Source organism: Scleropages formosus, chromosome 13, assembly GCF_900964775.1.
Source record: "Scleropages formosus chromosome 13, fSclFor1.1, whole genome shotgun sequence".
Lineage (NCBI taxonomy): Eukaryota > Metazoa > Chordata > Actinopteri > Osteoglossiformes > Osteoglossidae > Scleropages > Scleropages formosus.
In genome coordinates this window covers 22,273,956-22,291,738 of record NC_041818.1, presented here as the reverse complement: position 1 = coordinate 22,291,738, position 17,783 = coordinate 22,273,956, and the positions used below count along the sequence as shown (strand labels likewise).

Sequence of the window (17,783 nt, the reverse complement as noted above, 5' to 3'; positions counted from 1 at the left end):
TGAAGTTTTGGCTCTGCGTGGAGGCACTCGAGATTACACTGGCCAAATTCCTGTTGCTGCCTATCGGTGGCAGTGCTGAGCAACACATGGAGGAGCTCGGCGCCACGGGCCTCGAACCAGGGGCCGAGTCGGCACAAGGTGAGCAGATACCTGCACTTCTTGGGGTGCTCGTCCCTCTTGTTGTTGAACTCCAGCGAGATCTTGGCGTCCAGCCCGATGCCAAAGTAGTTGTTCATCACACACTTCTCGGTGCACAGCCTGCGGGGGCATAACGTTGAGGGGCTGTTGTCATGGTAACAAGGAGAGCAGCCAAAGAACAGGAGGCATAGAGCTGCTGCCCTGTGAAAACGTACCCGGTCAAAGCCAGTTCTAGTGTCCTTAAGGGTACAGCTGAGCAGCACAGTGCTTTTCTTCCCAAAACATCATGTTCACTTAAATAAAAATAGTCGAAAAGGTCCCATTTTGATCTCAACCTGAAAGCTTCTGGGTAAAAATGATTGCAGCAGCATTTTTGCAGAGGTCTCTGTGAACCCTGGACCCTACGAGACCCTGTGGATCCAGCCTCACACTGATTGCTCTCTCTCTCTCACACACACACACACACACACACACGTCCCTTACACAGAGTCCTCGGGGACTGGGGATCCGCAGAAGCTCTCAGACTTTTCCAGAACGACAGGGGACGGGCTGGGGCTCGCAGGCCCTCGGCCTGCGTTGGGGACGGAGACAGAAGGATGCGAGTGCGATTCTGATCTGAATATGAGAGTCTCAATTCGGAGGTGACCGGGCATCTGTGTGTGTGTGTTCAACACACTTACGGGGGTCCACGTCCTTCATGTCCTCACAGCCCTCCTGCTTCTGCTCCTGAGTATGGCGGCTTTGTTCGTCCACCACTGCGAGGAAGACGCATAGAAGGGGGGGTTTGGCCACTTCATCATCATAAAGTACGTTCAACTTCAGACTGAAAATTCACCTTAGGAAGAGTGTTTCAGGAACGCTTTACCTTCACAAGGCAGGATACTATAATATATCTGAGGACTGTTTATAACATTAGCATATTATTACAGGAAGGACGGACGGCTCTGGGACGGGAGCGAGGGGAAGGGGACGACGGGCCACCTTTCTCAGCCTGCTCGATGATCTGCCGCAGGGCCTTCTTCAGGCTGTTGGCCCTTAGCATCAGCTGCTCCCTGGATCGAAAGCCTTGCGAGACGCCGGGGGTGTCGGAGAGCTCGCTGTCGCCGCCCTGCTGGGCAGGAAGGCATCCCACGGGCAGAGGCTGGGTGCTGGCCTCCTCGTTCAGGGCCTTCACCAGGGCGTCCAGCTTTTCATTGAGCAGCGTGCACTGTGGACAAAGGGCAGAGTGCTGCAACTACGGGGTGGACCCCGCGGTCCACTCGCCTCCTCGCTCTCCTGTGGGACACCCCGTTCCCCGCAGCGGGACGCCGGCCACCGGTCGGCGTGGGTGCGAATTAGAGGAGGGAATGTGCCAAAAATAAAGAGCAAATCCTCCAGATTCCAGGCTGGCTGGACAACGTGTGAAACAAAGTCGGCAGAAGCGCTTGCCACCCACCGAGGCGCTGTTGGAGTGTTACGCAACAACACACACACACACGCACACACGCACACACACCTTCCTGGCCATTGCGTCCGCCTCCTCCCTGTTCTCCGCTGCTCTCTCGTACGCTTTGCCCACCTCCGACACGAAGTCGTTCACCGTCCCACACAGAAACCTGCCGCAGAGGAGGGGGGGCGGGAGAGCGGTGAGCACCCTGCGCGTGGGCTGGATGCCGTTCTTGGGGCCTCAACCCCTCATCTCCAGCAATCTGCTTCGGTCCCCAGGTGTCCCCAGCGCTTGACCGTACCACCAGCAATGAAGAACGTCCGCACAGGGAATTAAAACACACACACGGCGGGAAGGTCGGGGAGCTCACTTGGTGGAGGAGATGACGTCGCTGTGTTTGTCCGAGTCCAGGATCTTGGACAGGTGAGTGGCAACCGAGTCTTCGTACTGGGTCATCTGGACCTGGGAGAGCAGAGGTACAGGACACTTCCTGTGTTGAAATCCAGTGAGAGGTGTATATATATAAAATAAAATTTTAAAAAGATCTGTTGGATTCTACCTGCAGGGGAGCATCCTGTGTCCCGTCCTCCTTCACCACAGGGGGGCAGTGTTTGGCTGGTGCCTCATAGGTCATCACACTCCACCTGGGAGGGGGGCAGACAGGAAAGGTGTTACTGCGACAAGAGGGAACGCAGCCACCTTCCAGGACACGGCATCAAAGTAACGTCCAACACGGTATCGATCTGTGGTGTTCGCTGCTGGCCTGTCTCTCGTGCCACAACACATGGGAAGAAGTCTCCAGAAGAAATGCACAGAACCGTTTGACCTGGATTTACCACGCTTTTACAGCATGGGGGCAATTATAATTAAAAAAAAAAAAAAAAGAAGCATACCACAAGTGCAAGAAATTGCCCAAGAACGCAAGCATGACCAATCTGGCATAAAGGACAACCCACAAAAGCCTGCATATACCGGCGTTGGTCTGAAGCAAGCACCGATGATCTCCGCAGGGGGGCAGAGGCTCCGCCCACAGCGGCATGTGTATTGAGAACACTTCCTGGGCCAGGTGAGTTACCTGTCCAGCATTTTGGTGGTGGCTCGCTCCAGCTTCTCGAGAATCTGCAGCAGAGGGGCGTCGTCATCACAGAGTCCGCCCCAGCCCAGCACGCGAGCCAGGTCATTACCCGTCCCCAGGGGCAACACGCCAAGCTGGCACTGTCTCACACACACACAATTTACATGAGGGTAAACCAAGTTAAAGACCACGTTACACAGAGACTTTTAGTGGTATGTATCAGTACTGTAATACTGTAGTAAATACCTGTGCTGCGCTCTGCCGGACACCCCCCCCCCCCCCCCCACACACCCACCACGGCGCCACCCCACCTGCTTGTGTAGTCCCTGCTTGTCCAGCTCGGACAGCACCCAGCCCACGCTGCCGTCCCCGCCGCACACCAGGATGCGGAAGCTGACGAACTTCCGGAAGAGCCGCAGGCTGCAGGGACACATGGGACGCCGGTCAGTTCACGAGTCCAGGTCCACAATGCTGCTTCTACACCTTCCATCACCTCCACCTTTCAGAAGACATCACACAATTGACCAGAAGTGCGTATCTGTCCCACCACCCCCCCCGTTACCTGTCAGTCGTGACGCACACTGCAGCTCTGCCGATGGAATTAGGATGCGTGAGCACAAACCGCACCGTCTCAGAGAAAAGATGCATTGTGGGATACCTCAGCAGACACCCGAGCACAGCGCAGGGGATGGAGCGGCTCCACTCACCCCAGCTGCGGGCCTCCGTTCATCAGATCGAACACCTGTGCCGGGTTCAGCAGCTGCTTGAACCTGCGCAGGAACTTGACGCCTTGGTTGTCCCCGCTCTTGGAGTTGACCAGAACCAGAAGCGGGCTGGAGCAGGACGGGCTGGTCACTTCCCAGAACCCTGAGGGGACAGCGTGGAGGTTGGAGGCCAAGACGGAGAGAGAGAGAGAGAGAGAGAGAGAGAGAGAAGAGGAGCAAATGGTGCTGGATGATGCTCACCATCAGAGTCAATTCTGTTGAGGGCAGTGGGGGGGATGATGGAGACCTTACACTGTCCCATGGAACAGATTTTCCCCATCTGTTCCTTGCAGCTGTTGTGCACCTGTACCCACCCACCCACACACACACAGAGCCATTAATATGTGCAAACATACGCAACTCGCAGAAAGGTACTCCAACGCAAACACCTGTGTCAACACACACACACTTCCACCTCCACGAACATCTCCACATGCAGAAATGCATACATTAACACCTCAATCATAAACAAATCTCCAAACAAATACATGAACACCTGCAGAAATACATTAACACCAGGGCATATAAAGAGAGGCTCTACAAAAACGCCCACGTGAACGCTGCAGTGGGATGTGCGCACACACACACACACACACACACACACACACACACACGGCGGTGCGTGGTAGAGGAACACACTCACAATGGCCTTGCACCAGAGACAGCGCCAGTCCTGTAGCCGCCGCACGCTTCCGCAGTTGCGGTCACAAACCACGCACTTGGCGCTCACTGGCAGGTTGCCCTCAAGCCACTGGTGAGGCATGGCCACCTGCAAAAACACACACACACACCTATGAATAACATGGTGTGGAGTTCTACAAAGCCGCCTGTCCTATCCGTTGGCCCGTACAGTGGTTTGAGCTGCTGCTGTTGGGTAGGAAGAGCTCGCAGGTTCGAATCCCAGCCGCTGCTCTAGTACCCAGCTCTAGTGCAGTAAAATTACGCAGCTGTATAAATGGGTAAATAATCGTAGGTTACTTCATATTTTAAGTCGTTTTGGAGCATCGGCTAAATGTGCACATGTAGAACACGGCGGTTTTATTCCCAGGGCTGACGTGAAGGTAAGCTTGGTGTAAAACGCTGCATTTATTCGGGAGGGTGATGTAATCGGCAGTATGTGGAGGTAAGAGCGACGGGGGTGTGAGCGAGGGCTCTGTAACAGCGCCTGGCTCTCGCAGCGAAACGCAGCCCACGTCCACATCCCCGCGGCGGGCCGTGGCGGCATTCACGGCGCTCCGCTTCCGCCCCCTCGGTGGGATGCGGAACATCTCCGTTCTGCAGGAGCAGAGCGGCGGCAACCGAGCGCGGGAGCCGCAGGGGCGGGACGGAAGCGTGAAGAGCAGGCCCCCGCGGCATTCCCGTTGGAAGAGCGGGAGGCCTCACGCACCCCGTCCTCGTCCTCGATGACCTCGCTCCCGATGGATGCCAGCGTGGTCCACTTGCAGCTGTTGGTGGAGCGCACGGCGCACCGCTTGTGGGCTTTGAACTTGCACACTGCGGACGCAGGGGGGGGGGGGGGGGGGGGTAAAAGGGCCCGTGAGACGGCGGTCACGGATGTCTGAAGCGCGTTTAAGCACATCAACCAGAAGGAAGCTGGGTATGACTCTTGGACGGAATAAGCTGGACTGTTTATTATCTATTGACTTAATTCTCTGCTTAATTTAATAAGTAAATTTTTTCTTTTTATTTTATTATTGCTTGTTATTTTTCCTTCCAAAATGGTTTTGCCTACGCAACTGCTACATCGTTGCTTTTGTGTCGAATTTGCCGTGCCCGTAAACAACACTCAGTTGAAAGACTGAAGATTATGATGGAAAATAGAGTTTTGGGGGGAGGGGGGGTACCTTCACAAGACAGGCCGTGGGAGGTGACCCCGGAGAGCGCCTCCCGACACACGTTGCAGAAGGTGGGCCGGGCGTGGGAACAAGCGTACCAGTTGTGCATGCCAGAGAAGTGCTCCACGTTGAACTGGCTGGCCTGTGGGCGGAGACAAGGTCACACGACCGCACCCTCCCGCCCAATCGCACAAAGCCGATCATCGGACGGACAAGATGCCGGAAAGGTCACCGAGACCCGAGCGACGCCAAAGACGGGACGCTCACCTCGTAGTTCTCCCACTTCTGCACCGACCGAAGCGCGCTGATCCAGTCCTCCATCTCCTTCCTGCTCTCGGCGCACAGCATGAGCTTTCGGAACGGGGTGATCACCTTCAGATGGTGCACAGAAGCCGTTAGACACGTCAACGGCCGGGGGAGTCAACAACGGCGGCCGTTCTCATGGCGAGCAAGGACGCAGTTACCGTGAAGCTGTTGTTGATGTTCTTGGTGCTGGTTTCAGCAACGCTGGCGTCCGAGAGGTCCACCTCATCGAAGATGAGCGACTGAAAAGCACAGAGAGCGTCAGGCGGCTGAGCAACTGGAAACCAGAGCACCAGCAGTTTTTCCCCCAGTACAGTAATGGGTCAAAATGGACTGGATCTGAGATCCGGGGGCTGAAGGTTCAAAGCTTGACAGGTGCGTTAAACATTCTTTAAATCCATCTGTTATGGTCACTGGTTCAAAGGAGAATGCAGAGTCACCAGTTCACCTGAAACGCATGTCCTTGGAATGTGGGAGGAAACCAGAGCAGCTGAAGTGTACGTGAACACAGGGAGAACATGCAAAAGCACACACGCCAAATGGGGACCGAACCTACGCCCAATCACATAGCCCAATACTACCTGTGCCAGCTGTGTATCCGAGTGTTTCGGCAAAGCACACAATTTTATAACACCCCCCCCCAAACAAACAGCCAGCAGAAAGTGAGTTAAGGGAATGCGAGGCGGTTGTGGCTGTGTTCCTGGAGGTGTAAATCAATACAGCCAATCACACAGGTGGGCCAGGTGATGGACACACCCTCTGCGGGATCCCACACGCATCTGTGAGCTACCTTGGAGTCGTGGGCATAGTACAAGGTGCGTCCACGGAGCTTGAAGAACCTCCTCTTCCACCGCTGGAAGGAGCTGGTTTGTTTCAGCAAGTATCCCTCCTTCACACTCTTCTGCAGAGGAAAGCGAGAGATGAAGAAGTCAGGCGTCTGCAAGAACGTGTTCCCCCCCCCCCCCAAACACACAGCGTGGGTAGCCATGTGTAACAGTGTCTCTGCTGGACACGTTGTCAGTGATCCGGCTCAGGGAACGAGGGAGATGGAGAAGAGAGGAGCCCTGCAGCTCTGTCCCAGAGAAGGGGACACGTCAGGGGACAGGACGCGCTCCACGATACACACCTACACGCCCGGCTCTGCAGCCCAGTTTGTACAGGATGTAGTACCGTGGTAACTGCTGCCCTCCCATGTGACCGAGAGCTGCACCAACGTGCCGTTTCCAAATGAGTTTGACGTTCAACTCTACAGACGTCGAATTTCCTTTGGTAACTTCGGTTATTTGGTTCATTTCCTTTAATTTGCCGACCTCCAGCACGGGTCCCATCAAAAAGGTAAGAAACACTCGAGAGATAATCACCACAAACGCACACGGGAAGATGGTCCATGAAACGGGTTGGCAGGCATCACTCGTGCGATATGGACCGGTGCAAATACTTTGGAAGCGTAGCGCGACTGCGTTTAACGCGTCGCAGAACGGAAGTGAAACGGCGAGAGCGACGGGCAGAATGCGTGCAATGCAGACCTGTGAGCTTCGCAAATGAACGGATCGCATAAAGTCAAAGGATCAGTGTGCTCGTTAAAATAAGTCCGTGAACGGAAGCAGATGTCACTGTTCGAGAGAGAGAGATAAAGAACAGGGTAGACGGCATGTGATGTCTGTGGTCTGACATTCAGGCCCAGTACTTTGCAATCGGGACCGGGGTTTGAACCCCCCACTGCGGTACCTTGATCTTCATACAGTTGGGTACTTTTTACTGTATTAAATAATCGCATTATATAGTTTATTATACACACGATACTGTAAGCAGCTTTGGAGAAAAGTGCAAGTGAAATTTATTACTACTATTACTGCGGTGATTGACAGTGCTGAAATACTCTACCTAAAACACACCCCACAACAACTGAGAAGAAACGTTCAAACATGAAGCACCCAACAGCAGCACTACGCTGTCAGACCAGCCTTGTCCAGCCCCTGCACACCACGTGAGAAACGCAACCCCACACGCTTCTGGGAAGGTCTTCTCGCAGCACCTCTCTCTCACATCATACCTCAATGAATGACGTGGCACGAATGACAGTTTAAAGGGTGTCAACCGCAAGACGCCGCATTCGCCGGCGAGCGGCACGACTCCGGGATGACGGCCCGCGTGGGTCGCGACCCCACACGTGGGCGGACAGAGCCTGGAGGGGGAACGGGGGTCGGGACTTCCACCCCTCGCGCTGCCACGTCAGCTGGCGAGTGCAGGCGACATCAGAGACGGGAAAAAGTCGCACTTCCTCCTCAAAAAGCCTGAATGACTAGCCCAAGAGGGTGTGTCCTGGCTCTCCGTGTGTGTGTGTGGGTTTGAGAGAAAGTGTTTTATAAGGCTTACAGCCATTTTCAGAGCTTAGAATATTCATTAACACCATTTGGCGTAATTACCTCACTGCTGGGTCACCTCCAACGACTGGATCAGTGTCCTTCATCAAGGTACTTACCCTGAACTGACACAGTAAAAATTACTCAGCTGTATAAATGGACAGATTGTTGGAAGGTGGATTAAAAGAAAAGATGCCATGGAGAAAAGGATCATCTCAGCAGCCCTGCTACTTCTATTTGTCATTCATTCAGTTGGACTAAGAAATGGAAAAACAATCCTTTCTACCCACCAACGGCTGGGAAAGCAGGTACAGGTGTGGTGCAGTCACTGCAGGGGGGGAGACTGCGTGCACGGTCCACAGGTGCTCAGCATGTGGTCAGAGCTCCGGTGCAGACGGCCTAGATGGGGTTTGTCCTCTAGGGTATTCACAGTCCCTCTGATAATGGTCCCCTGCAGCTACAGCCCTGCCCCCCCAGTCAAGGGATTCACGGGTGTTCAATTTATCTTTAAATTAACGGCTCATTAACATGCACTGCTCAAAGAAGCGAGAGGGTTTCACACTTTAATTAAACGGTGAAGTGGTAAAGTAGAACAAACCCCACCTGAGCCCTCTGCTAAGTCGCCATTCAGTACAAAAGTGTCATTACTCAAGTAGATGATCCTTTTCTCCAAAGTCATTTACAACACTAGGTGTGTATATAAACCTGCTTACCCTGCTTTACTCATTTACACACCTGGGTCATTTTTCAAAGTGTATAATTACACCGAGGGGGGGAGGGGGGGCAGCTTAGAGCTGTTGCCTTTGGACCCAAAGGTTGCAGGTTCGGCCCAGTAGCACACTGCACGTGGGTTCGATCCCCGTGCAGTCCGCACGTTCTATCTTTGTGTGGGCTTCCTGCAGGGGCTCTGGTTTCCGCCCACAGTCCAAAGACATGCTGTTCAGGTTCCCCCATAGATGTATGGATGAGTGACCCGTTGCAAGTAGCGTATCTAGCAGTGTAAGTCACCACGGTGAATAAGGTGTGTGGGCTGATAATACTACATAGAGTTTACTGGAAGTCACTCTGGACAGAAGTGTCTGATATATTAAATGTAAAAGCTCAATCCCAACCTCCGCCTGTAGTACCCTTATGCAAGGTACTGCCCCTGCAACTGCTCCAGTAAAATTACCCAGCTGTATAAATGGGCAAATAATTGTAAGTAGCTTAACACTAAGTTGCTTTGGAGAGAGAAAAAAAAAAAGCATCAACTAAATGAATTAATGTAAATGTAATTACAATTTGGTTTATAATATACTGTATCAATTCAGAACAAGTGGTCTGATCACGGCTACTACTGTGGGAGCAGGATTTGAAACCAGGTTCTTGAAGTTAACCAGTATGCCAGCTGCTGCCTCCATGGCATTTCTTAGCTTCATCAATTCTCACACACGCTACTGCTTTTACCTACTGACAGACAATGACAGCGCATCCAGCCCTGCCAGGCCCAGCCACAGTCACCCGGAGCCTGCCCTTATGGGGGGGCAAAACACGGTAAACCAGGAAGCAATTTTAAACCAAAGGAGTGTGTGGCAATCAAGAGCCTTTATGGTTGGGCAGGTTGAAGCACGTCCACTGTAAATGGTTTAATTACAAAGTCTAACACCAGGTAACTAAGTAACCGAGATACAAAGAACTTCCCTCCTGTCCAGAGGTTTATAGTGGATCTGTTCCATTTTCTGCAACCCGCCTCCTTACGTGGCTTCCTCCTCTGATCTCTGAAGACATAGTGCTCGCTGGTGCACGACACAACGAGACCTGAAGAGACAGTATACCTACAGGGTCCGATCGCTCCGTACATCCCAGCAACCCCTACACCCCTCCTCCTCCTCAATCCGCTTGGTGGTGCCACACACGAGAGGTCCAAAATCAAGTGTGTAGGCTCTCAGTTTGGGCTCTATGGTCATGGAATGAGCTCCCTCTGTCCCTCAGAACTGCTGAATCCCATTCAATATTCATGTCTCAAAACCCATCTCACCTGACCTCCTACCTACTCCATAAGTTATCATCTCACCATGTATTGCAATCACCTCTACTCTGACTCAAATCTACAGGCGGTTACATGGTTAAAGTGGACCGGCAAAAACGATGGTATCAAACTGTGCTTTGACAATCTCACATTTATATCTAAAGCGCTCTGTCTGTGGTGAAATGCACTTTAGTTTACTCCGAGTCGCTTTGGTGAAAAGTATCTGCCAAACGAAAAAAATGTAAACGTATGCATTGATTATTGGGGAGAGTTTCCATGACAACTTCCTCTATGTGTCAGATGTCTTCCTGGCACTCTCCTGCTGCGTGATTGATACAGCAATAAAGATGAGGGAGCAGAGCTTCAAGTGAACAGCAAGCTGCCCCATCCCACCTGACCTCCCCCCCAGCAGACAGATAAGAAACCCTTGACATGAGGTCAGTCAACGATTTTTGCACGGCTGATGCTTATAAATCAATCACCCAGCAGGTTGTTGAGTTGCAATTATCACTGGAAGGAAAGTTGAGAGACCCCACACGTCTCTCTCACACACACACACACACACACACACACACACACACCTCAACAGCCATGACACAGCTGTCAAACACACACACACCTCATGTCGTACATCACACGCTGCTCCATCCAGGCAGCCAATCACAAAGCCACAAATGCACTAAAAGCTGGGCAGTGGGTTTGCGACCAACGACCTCCTGGGGAACGCAAGAAACGACGAAGTCAAGTCTTCAACCAAGAGAGAAGAGAGGAGAGGAGAGGAGAGGAGAGGAGAGGAGAGGTGAGGAAGAGGGGAAGTGAGATGTGAAAGACGTGAGGGCAAGACAAGCATCTGAACCTGGTTCTCTGCCTGGGGCTGGGTAGCCACGCCCCTCTGGGATCGCCTTGTCGGGGGGGTCTCCGCGGGGGGGTCCCTCTCGGACAGCAGAGGCTCCTGACAGCAGAAGCTGTATGGGCAGAAGCTCAGCATGGCAGTACAGGTAGCAGATCTGAAATGTAGTGCGCCCTCACACTCTCTCAAGGCCTGCCTCCCTGGCCCCGCCCACTCACCCTACAACTTTCAACCCGACCAATATGGAGATGCATGCAAATAAGGTCACGCCCCCCCGAGCCCTATGACACCTTTCCTTGCAGCCCCTGGTGCAATCCCTGCTCTGTCATCCCTCCTCAGGTAGGTTTGGAAAAGGAGTGGCAAGGGCAGGTTTACGGTTAAAAATAGAGCCGGTCAGACCGGATACCTGGCGCAGGTGCACCAATGCACCACAGGAGGGGCGACAGCCAACGAAAAGTGACACTTCTCATCCAGCAAGGACTGTCTTCTGCTCCTGCTATCGCTTTCTGTGCACGATTCATAAATGGATCGCTGCAAGACTGAGCGTGTGCGCCGAGGACCACCGCGAACCCCCTCCACCCCAAATGTATTTTATTGGCTACGCCAAAGCTCAAAAGAACAGTGCGAAGGTCAACTGCACGATACGGATTTTGCCATAAGTGACATAAGCAGGGCATCCACACTGGAAAGTGAAACTTGGGTCTTCCCAGAAGGCCATTCATGACAAAACAGATCAGTCAGGATGCTCCTGATGAGCAAGACACCTGAGTGCGTAGGGGGGTGATAGCGGCTGGCCTGCTGAGGGAAGGGCACCATACGCAAGAACCGCAGAGAGCATCGCGAGTCACAATCCACCCAGTTTTACATACTGCTCTCTGCTCAGGCAAAAAAGAAGTGACATTTTAGTAATTTCATAATTTAAATGTCACTGATCTTGATTTACCCCTCCGTGAACCGCCACCTTACCGTGGTGGAGGGGTTTGAGTGCCTGAATGAGTCCAGGAGCTATGTTGCCTGGGGCTATATGCCCCTGGTAGGGTCTCCCATGGCAAACAGGTCCTGGATGACAGGCGAAACAAAGTGCGGTTCAAAAACCCCTTATAAAGAAAATAAAATCGAGGCTTTCGTTTACCCCGCCCGGTATGGGGTCACCGGGGCCCCACCCTGGAGCCAGGCCTGGGAGGGGGGGCTCGCATGCGAGGGCCTGGTGGCCAGGTCTATGCCTACGGGGCCTGGCCGGGCTCAGCCCGAAGCCATGACGTGGAGCCGCTATTCGGTGGGCTCACCACCTGCCGGAGAGACCGTAAGGGGCCGGTGCATTGTGATGTGGGCGGTGGTCGGGGCCGAGTGCCCGGCCGACCCAAACCTCGGGCGCCAACTCTGGTTTTTGGGACTTGGAATGTCACCTCACTGGCGGGGAAGGAGCCTGAGCTGGTGCGGGAAGTTGAGAGATACCGTCTAGATATAGTCGGGCTCACTTCCACTCACAGCTTGGGTTCTGGAACCACTCTTCTCGATCAAGGGTGGACTCTCCACTATTCTGGTGTTACCCAGGGTGAGAGGCGGCAGGCGGGTGTGGGCTTGTTAATAGCCCCCCAGTTTAGCCGTCATGTGTTGGAGTCTACCCCAGTGAATGAGAGGGTCATCTCCCTGCGCCTTCGGGTCAGGGAACGGTCTCTCGCTGTCGTTTGTGCTTATGCGCCTAGCGGCAGTGTAGAGTACCCGGCCTTCTTGGAGTCCCTGGAGGGCGTGCTGGAAAGCACTCCCACTGGGGACTCTGTCGTTCTACTGGGGGACTTTAACGCCTACGTGGGCAGCGACAGTGACACCTGGAGGGGCGTGATTGGGAGGAACGGTCTCCCTGATCTGAACCCGAGTGGTGAGTTGTTATTGGATTTCTGTGCTAGTCGCGGTTTATCCATAACGAATACCATGTTCATGCATAAGGGTGTCCATCAGTGCACTTGGCACCAGGACACCCTAGGTTGGAGGTCGATGATCGACTTTGTAGTCGTTTCTTCTGACCTTCGGCCATACGTCTTGGACACTCGGGTGAAGAGAGGGGCTGAGCTGTCAACTGATCACCACCTGGTGGTGAGTTGGATTCGATGGCGGGGGAAAAAGCTGGACAGACCTGGCAGGCCCAAACGCATAGTGAGGGTCTGTTGGGAATGTTTGGCGGAGGCCCCTGTCAGAGAGGTCTTCAACTCCCACCTCCGACAGCGCTTCAACCAGGTCTCGAGGGAGGTGGGGGACATCGAGTCTGAATGGACTATGTTCCACGCATCCATTGTCGGGGTGGCGGTTCGGAGCTGCGGGCATAAGGTCTCCGGCGCCTGTTGCGGCGGCAATCCCCGAACACGGTGGTGGACACCGGAGGTAAGGGATGCCATCAAGCTGAAGAAGGCGTTCTATCGGGCCTGGCTGGCTCACGGGACTCCTGAAGCAGCTGATGGGTACCGACGGGCCAAACGGAGCGCGGCTCTGGCAGTCACCGCGGCAAAAACTTGGGCTTGGGAGGAGTTCGGTGAGGCCATGGAGGAAGACTTTCGGTCGGCCTCAAAAAGATTCTGGCAAACTGTCCGGCGACTCAGAGGGGGGAAGCGGTGTTCCACAAACACTGTTTACAGTGGAAGTGGTGTGCTGCTGACCTCAGCTGAGGATGTCCTTGGGCGGTGGAAGGAGTACTTTGAGGATCTCCTCAATCCCTCCGACACGCCTTCCGTAGAGGAAGCTGAAGCTGGGGACTTGGAGGACTTGTCCATTACCCTGGCTAAAGTTGCTGAGGTAGTCAAAAAACTCCTCGGTGGCAAGGCTCCGGGGATGGATGAGATCCGCCCCGAGTTTCTCAAGTCTCTGGATGTTGTGGGGCTGTCTTGGCTGACACGCCTCTGCAGCATTACGTGGAGTTCAGGGACGGTGCCTCTGGACTGGCAGACCGGGGTAGTGGTCCTTTTTTTAAGAAGGGGGACCGGAGATTGTGTTCCAACTACAGGGGGATCACACTCCTTAGCCTCCCTGGGAAAGTCTATGCCAGGGCACTGGAAAGGAGAATCCGACCGATAGTCGAACCTCGGATTCAGGAGGAGCAATGTGGTTTTCGCCCTGGCCGTGGAACACTGGACCAGCTCTATACCCTCACTAGGGTGCTGGAGGGTTCGTGGGAGTTTGCCCAACCAGTCCATATGTGTTTTGTGGACCTGGAGAAGGCATTCGACCGTGTCCCTCGTGGCATCTTGTGGGAGGTGCTTCGGGATTATGGGGTTCGGGGCTCGGCATTATGGGCTGTTCGTTCCCTGTATGACCTTGGTTCGCATTGGCGGCAGTAAGTCAGACCTGTTCCCGGTGCATGTTGGACTCCGCCAGGGCTGCCCTTTGTCACCGATTCTGTTCATTATCTTCATGGACAGAATTTCTAGGCGCAGCCAGGGAACGGAGGGTGTCTGTTTTGGTGGCCGCGAGATCTCGTCTCTGCTTTTTGCGGACGATGTGGTCCTGTTGGCTTCATCAAGTCAAGACTTGCAGCGTGCACTGGGGAGGTTTGCAGCCGAGTGCAAAGTGGCGGGGATGAGAATCAGCACCTCCAAATCCGAGGCCATGGTTCTCAGTCGGAAAAAGGTGGATTGCCCCCTCTGGGTTAGGGGGGAGTTGCTCCCTCAAGTGGAGGAGTTTAAGTATCTCGGGGTCTTGTTCACGAGTGAGGGAAAAATGGAGCGGCAGGTTGACAGACGGATCGGTGCGGCGTCCGCAGTAATGCGGTCATTGTACCGGTCTGTTGTGGTGAAGAGGGAGCTGAGTCGTAAGGCGAAGCTCTCAATTTACCGGTCGATCTACGTTCCTACTCTCACCTATGGTTATGAACTCTGGATCATGACCGAAAGAATGAGATCGTGGATACAAGCGGCAGAAATGAGTTTCCTCCGCAGAGTGGCTGGGCGCACCCTTAGGGATAGGGTGAGGAGCTCAGTCACCCGGGAGGAGCTCGGAGTAGAGCCGCTGCTCCTCCGCATCGAGAGGAGCCAGTTGAGGTGGCTCGGGCATCTGTTCCGGATGCCTCCTGGACGCCTCCCTGGGGAGGTGTTCCGGGCTTGTCCCACTGGGAGGAGGCCTCGGGGCAGACCCAGGACACGTTTGAGAGACTGTCTCCCGGCTGGCCTGGGAACGCCTTGGGGTTTCCCCAGAGGAACTGGAGGAGGTGTGCGGGGAGAGGGAAGTCTGGAAGACTCTGCTTGGACTGCTGCCCCCGCGACCCGGCCCCGGATAGCGGAGGAAGATGAATGAATGAACGAATGATCTTGATTTAGTGCCTCACCAAATGCGCTTCTCTGGGACTCAAACCTACAACTATCCGGCCGCTGATCTAGTCCCTTGACTGACTTGGCACCTCCTGTACGAGCGGCAGATAGAAGGGACACAAACTAAGCCATTCAGCAATTACTCCCACTGTGTCTGATCAAATCTGTAAGTCAGCACTGGGTTCATACACAACATCTCACACACGGTACCCAGATAACAGCTTGATAGAGTGGTAGCACAGCTGTCGCCACGCAAACAGAGAACTTGGGTTTGAATCCCCACCCCCGCTATATTACCCTTCATCGGGGTACTTAGGCTGAATTGACTCAGTAAAAATACCCTGGTGTATGAATGGATAAATCAGTGTAAGCAGCTTAGTGTGGAAACCTCAGTACCGAACAGGTAGTGACATTTGCGGCAACAGCTCAGTGGCGCCACTAGAGGACACTACTAGCACCAGGTGGTTCTTCTTGGGAGACCGACTGACTCGTGGAAGTGCTTATCTGTCTCCCCATAAACTAATCCTCTTCCCCTCCCCCATCTCTTCCTTGATGCTCAGTGTCACTCTGGTCTCAGCAAGCACAAAGGCTCTCACACACACACACACACACACACACACACACACACACACACACGGGATCTAAAAAGCTCGACAGAACTTCCAAAACCAGGTCCACCGCACATGCTGGATTTTGTTCTAACTCACCTTGGAATTAACCAAACTGAGCGCATTCTCCCCGCCAAAAGTAAATTCCTCTCCATTCAACAAAACACAGCCATTCCCGCACAAATATATTTATTCCAATGGTGCGATTTCTTCAGTGGGCTGCTGGATCGGCACCAGGGCAATAATGAGACCGGACCTTGATCTGCAAGGTCTGGATTGAGACGTGTCTGTCTACAAGACAAAAGCGTCTACAGTCCAGCGTGTGCTGGCCACCTTGGGAACACACACCGACAATGAGCAGCCTTCAGCGGAGGGAGTAGCGATGGCCTTCAGGGAGGTGTGTGGGGTCGGCCTTCAGCAAAGTGGGTTGTGTTAAGTGCACACTCGCATGTGCGCGCGCACGCGCACACACACACACACACACACACACACACACACACACACACACGCAGCTAAACACTAGACCTGGAAGCCAAAGACTGCAGTGAAGCTCCATCACAAGACTGTTGCATGTGGAGTTTCCATGGGAACAGGCAAACTCAAAGAGCATCCCCTCCCACCACCACCACCACCATAGTCGACCACTGGAGGACAAACAAAAAGGAGAAGGTCAGAAACACACACAAACATTTAGAGGGGCATTTTGACACTTTCTACAAAGTGCAGCCACACACACACACACACACACACACACACACACACACACACACTCTTGTAAAGCAATGATCAAAATCCCCAGCTGCATGACACCCTCCACACGGGTCATACACTTACACACGCTCCTACCTGCAGGATGGCTGCTGGTGGCAGTCTCAGCTGGCACTGGGTTCGAGGCCCTCTGCTAAACCAGGCAGAGCAGCTGAGAGGGGTTCTCTCAGCACTTTCTTCATCCCCCCCCCCCCACCACAGTAACCTCCCCCCCTTACGGTTCAACTGGTACACCACCTCAAAAAAAAAAAAAAAACCTTACGCTAAAGCGACACATTTTCATATCTGCACAAGTCAGCCAGGTTTAGAGAACGCGGGGGCGGCTCTTACGCCAAAATAAACCACATCCTTTCATAAATAGCTCAGCGCTTTATTAATAGAAGCAGAAAGAGGAAAAGGCGACACAGTTGATTAATGATGCAGCGAGTCAGTCGAACCGCCAGCCGGGACGACCCCGCCCGCCTAGCGTTAGCTGAATAAGAAGCTTCCGGAACAAGTGCAGTCGAAAGGCCGCCCAGCGCTCGGCCCGATACGGTCGGCCGGCAGACGCTGCGTGACAGAAAGCCAAACCAGATCGGCAGATTTGCAGCTAAACAGATTTCGAGACAGATTTGTACACGAACCTAATCCTGCACTTTACGGTACAAATCTACCCACGATGCTATAATCTTTTCCACAAACAAGCAAATGGGCGTGCGGGGGAGGGACTGTACTGGTCAGCGAGAGTGGGAAGGTCCACTCTGCGAGGGTCTGGACACCAGGGTGTGCCACATAGGGTCAGCGAGCGCTGCCTTGGCTCCTGTCTCAGGCCTCCTTCTCAGAGGGGCTCCGTGACGCCCCCGGGATTCTGCCCGGCCGCTTTGAAGCCGTGCGACTCGGGACCGTGCCCTTTCCGAACCCGCGCCGCGCCACTCCTGTGGTCTTTAAAGCGCCTGAACAGCCCTGCCACTGGCACACTCTTTAGGAGAGATACAGTGCATGTTCAGTGCGTTTGGGTTCAAATCCAGTTTAGTCTGTGTGAAGTTTGCATGTTCTCCCCATGTTTGTGTGGCTTTCCTTCAGGTGCTCTGGTTTCCTCCCACAGTCCAAAGACATGTTTCAGGTCGAATGGTGACTAAAATGCCCCGTGTGTGTATATAATTGTATGACCGACTTGTCTCATATATCCAGGACAAACTCTGGACCAGCACAACCCTGCGTTGCGGAAGGGCGTGTTGACAAAGGAATAGATGGACGATGGATGGAGGAAGGGAGCGACTGATGGGCACCACAGTGTGTTTTCTGACTAATTCCTGTGAACAAGATTAAACACATCTAGCAACGTCAGAAAGAGAAACCCCACAAGGCTCA

At 53.7% G+C, this 17,783-nt stretch overlaps 1 protein-coding gene across 6 annotated transcripts in view; it reads right to left on the bottom strand.

Annotated features, from left to right (window-relative positions):
• The window catches only part of LOC108922960 (diacylglycerol kinase delta), a 38,163-nt gene that overhangs the window by 6,858 nt on the left and 13,522 nt on the right, over positions 1 to 17,783 (bottom strand). For 5 of the 6 annotated variants that reach the window (XM_029257387.1, XM_029257388.1, XM_029257384.1 and 2 more), the window contains exons 3-19: positions 6,332 to 6,442; positions 5,703 to 5,783; positions 5,506 to 5,610; positions 5,248 to 5,380; positions 4,791 to 4,897; positions 4,047 to 4,172; positions 3,605 to 3,707; positions 3,347 to 3,506; positions 2,951 to 3,059; positions 2,640 to 2,779; positions 2,124 to 2,208; positions 1,935 to 2,026; positions 1,634 to 1,733; positions 1,120 to 1,345; positions 819 to 893; positions 622 to 709; positions 151 to 258 (exon numbers count right to left, since the gene is read on the bottom strand). In XM_029257387.1, the coding sequence (XP_029113220.1) occupies positions 151 to 258; positions 622 to 709; positions 819 to 893; positions 1,120 to 1,345; positions 1,634 to 1,733; positions 1,935 to 2,026; positions 2,124 to 2,208; positions 2,640 to 2,779; positions 2,951 to 3,059; positions 3,347 to 3,506; positions 3,605 to 3,707; positions 4,047 to 4,172; positions 4,791 to 4,897; positions 5,248 to 5,380; positions 5,506 to 5,610; positions 5,703 to 5,783; positions 6,332 to 6,442 (1,949 nt within the window). Of the gene's footprint in view, positions 1 to 150; positions 259 to 621; positions 710 to 818; positions 894 to 1,119; positions 1,346 to 1,633; positions 1,734 to 1,934; positions 2,027 to 2,123; positions 2,209 to 2,639; positions 2,780 to 2,950; positions 3,060 to 3,346; positions 3,507 to 3,604; positions 3,708 to 4,046; positions 4,173 to 4,790; positions 4,898 to 5,247; positions 5,381 to 5,505; positions 5,611 to 5,702; positions 5,784 to 6,331; positions 6,443 to 10,768; positions 10,813 to 17,783 lie in introns of those variants that run through there. The other variant, XM_029257389.1, reaches the window with a different exon arrangement.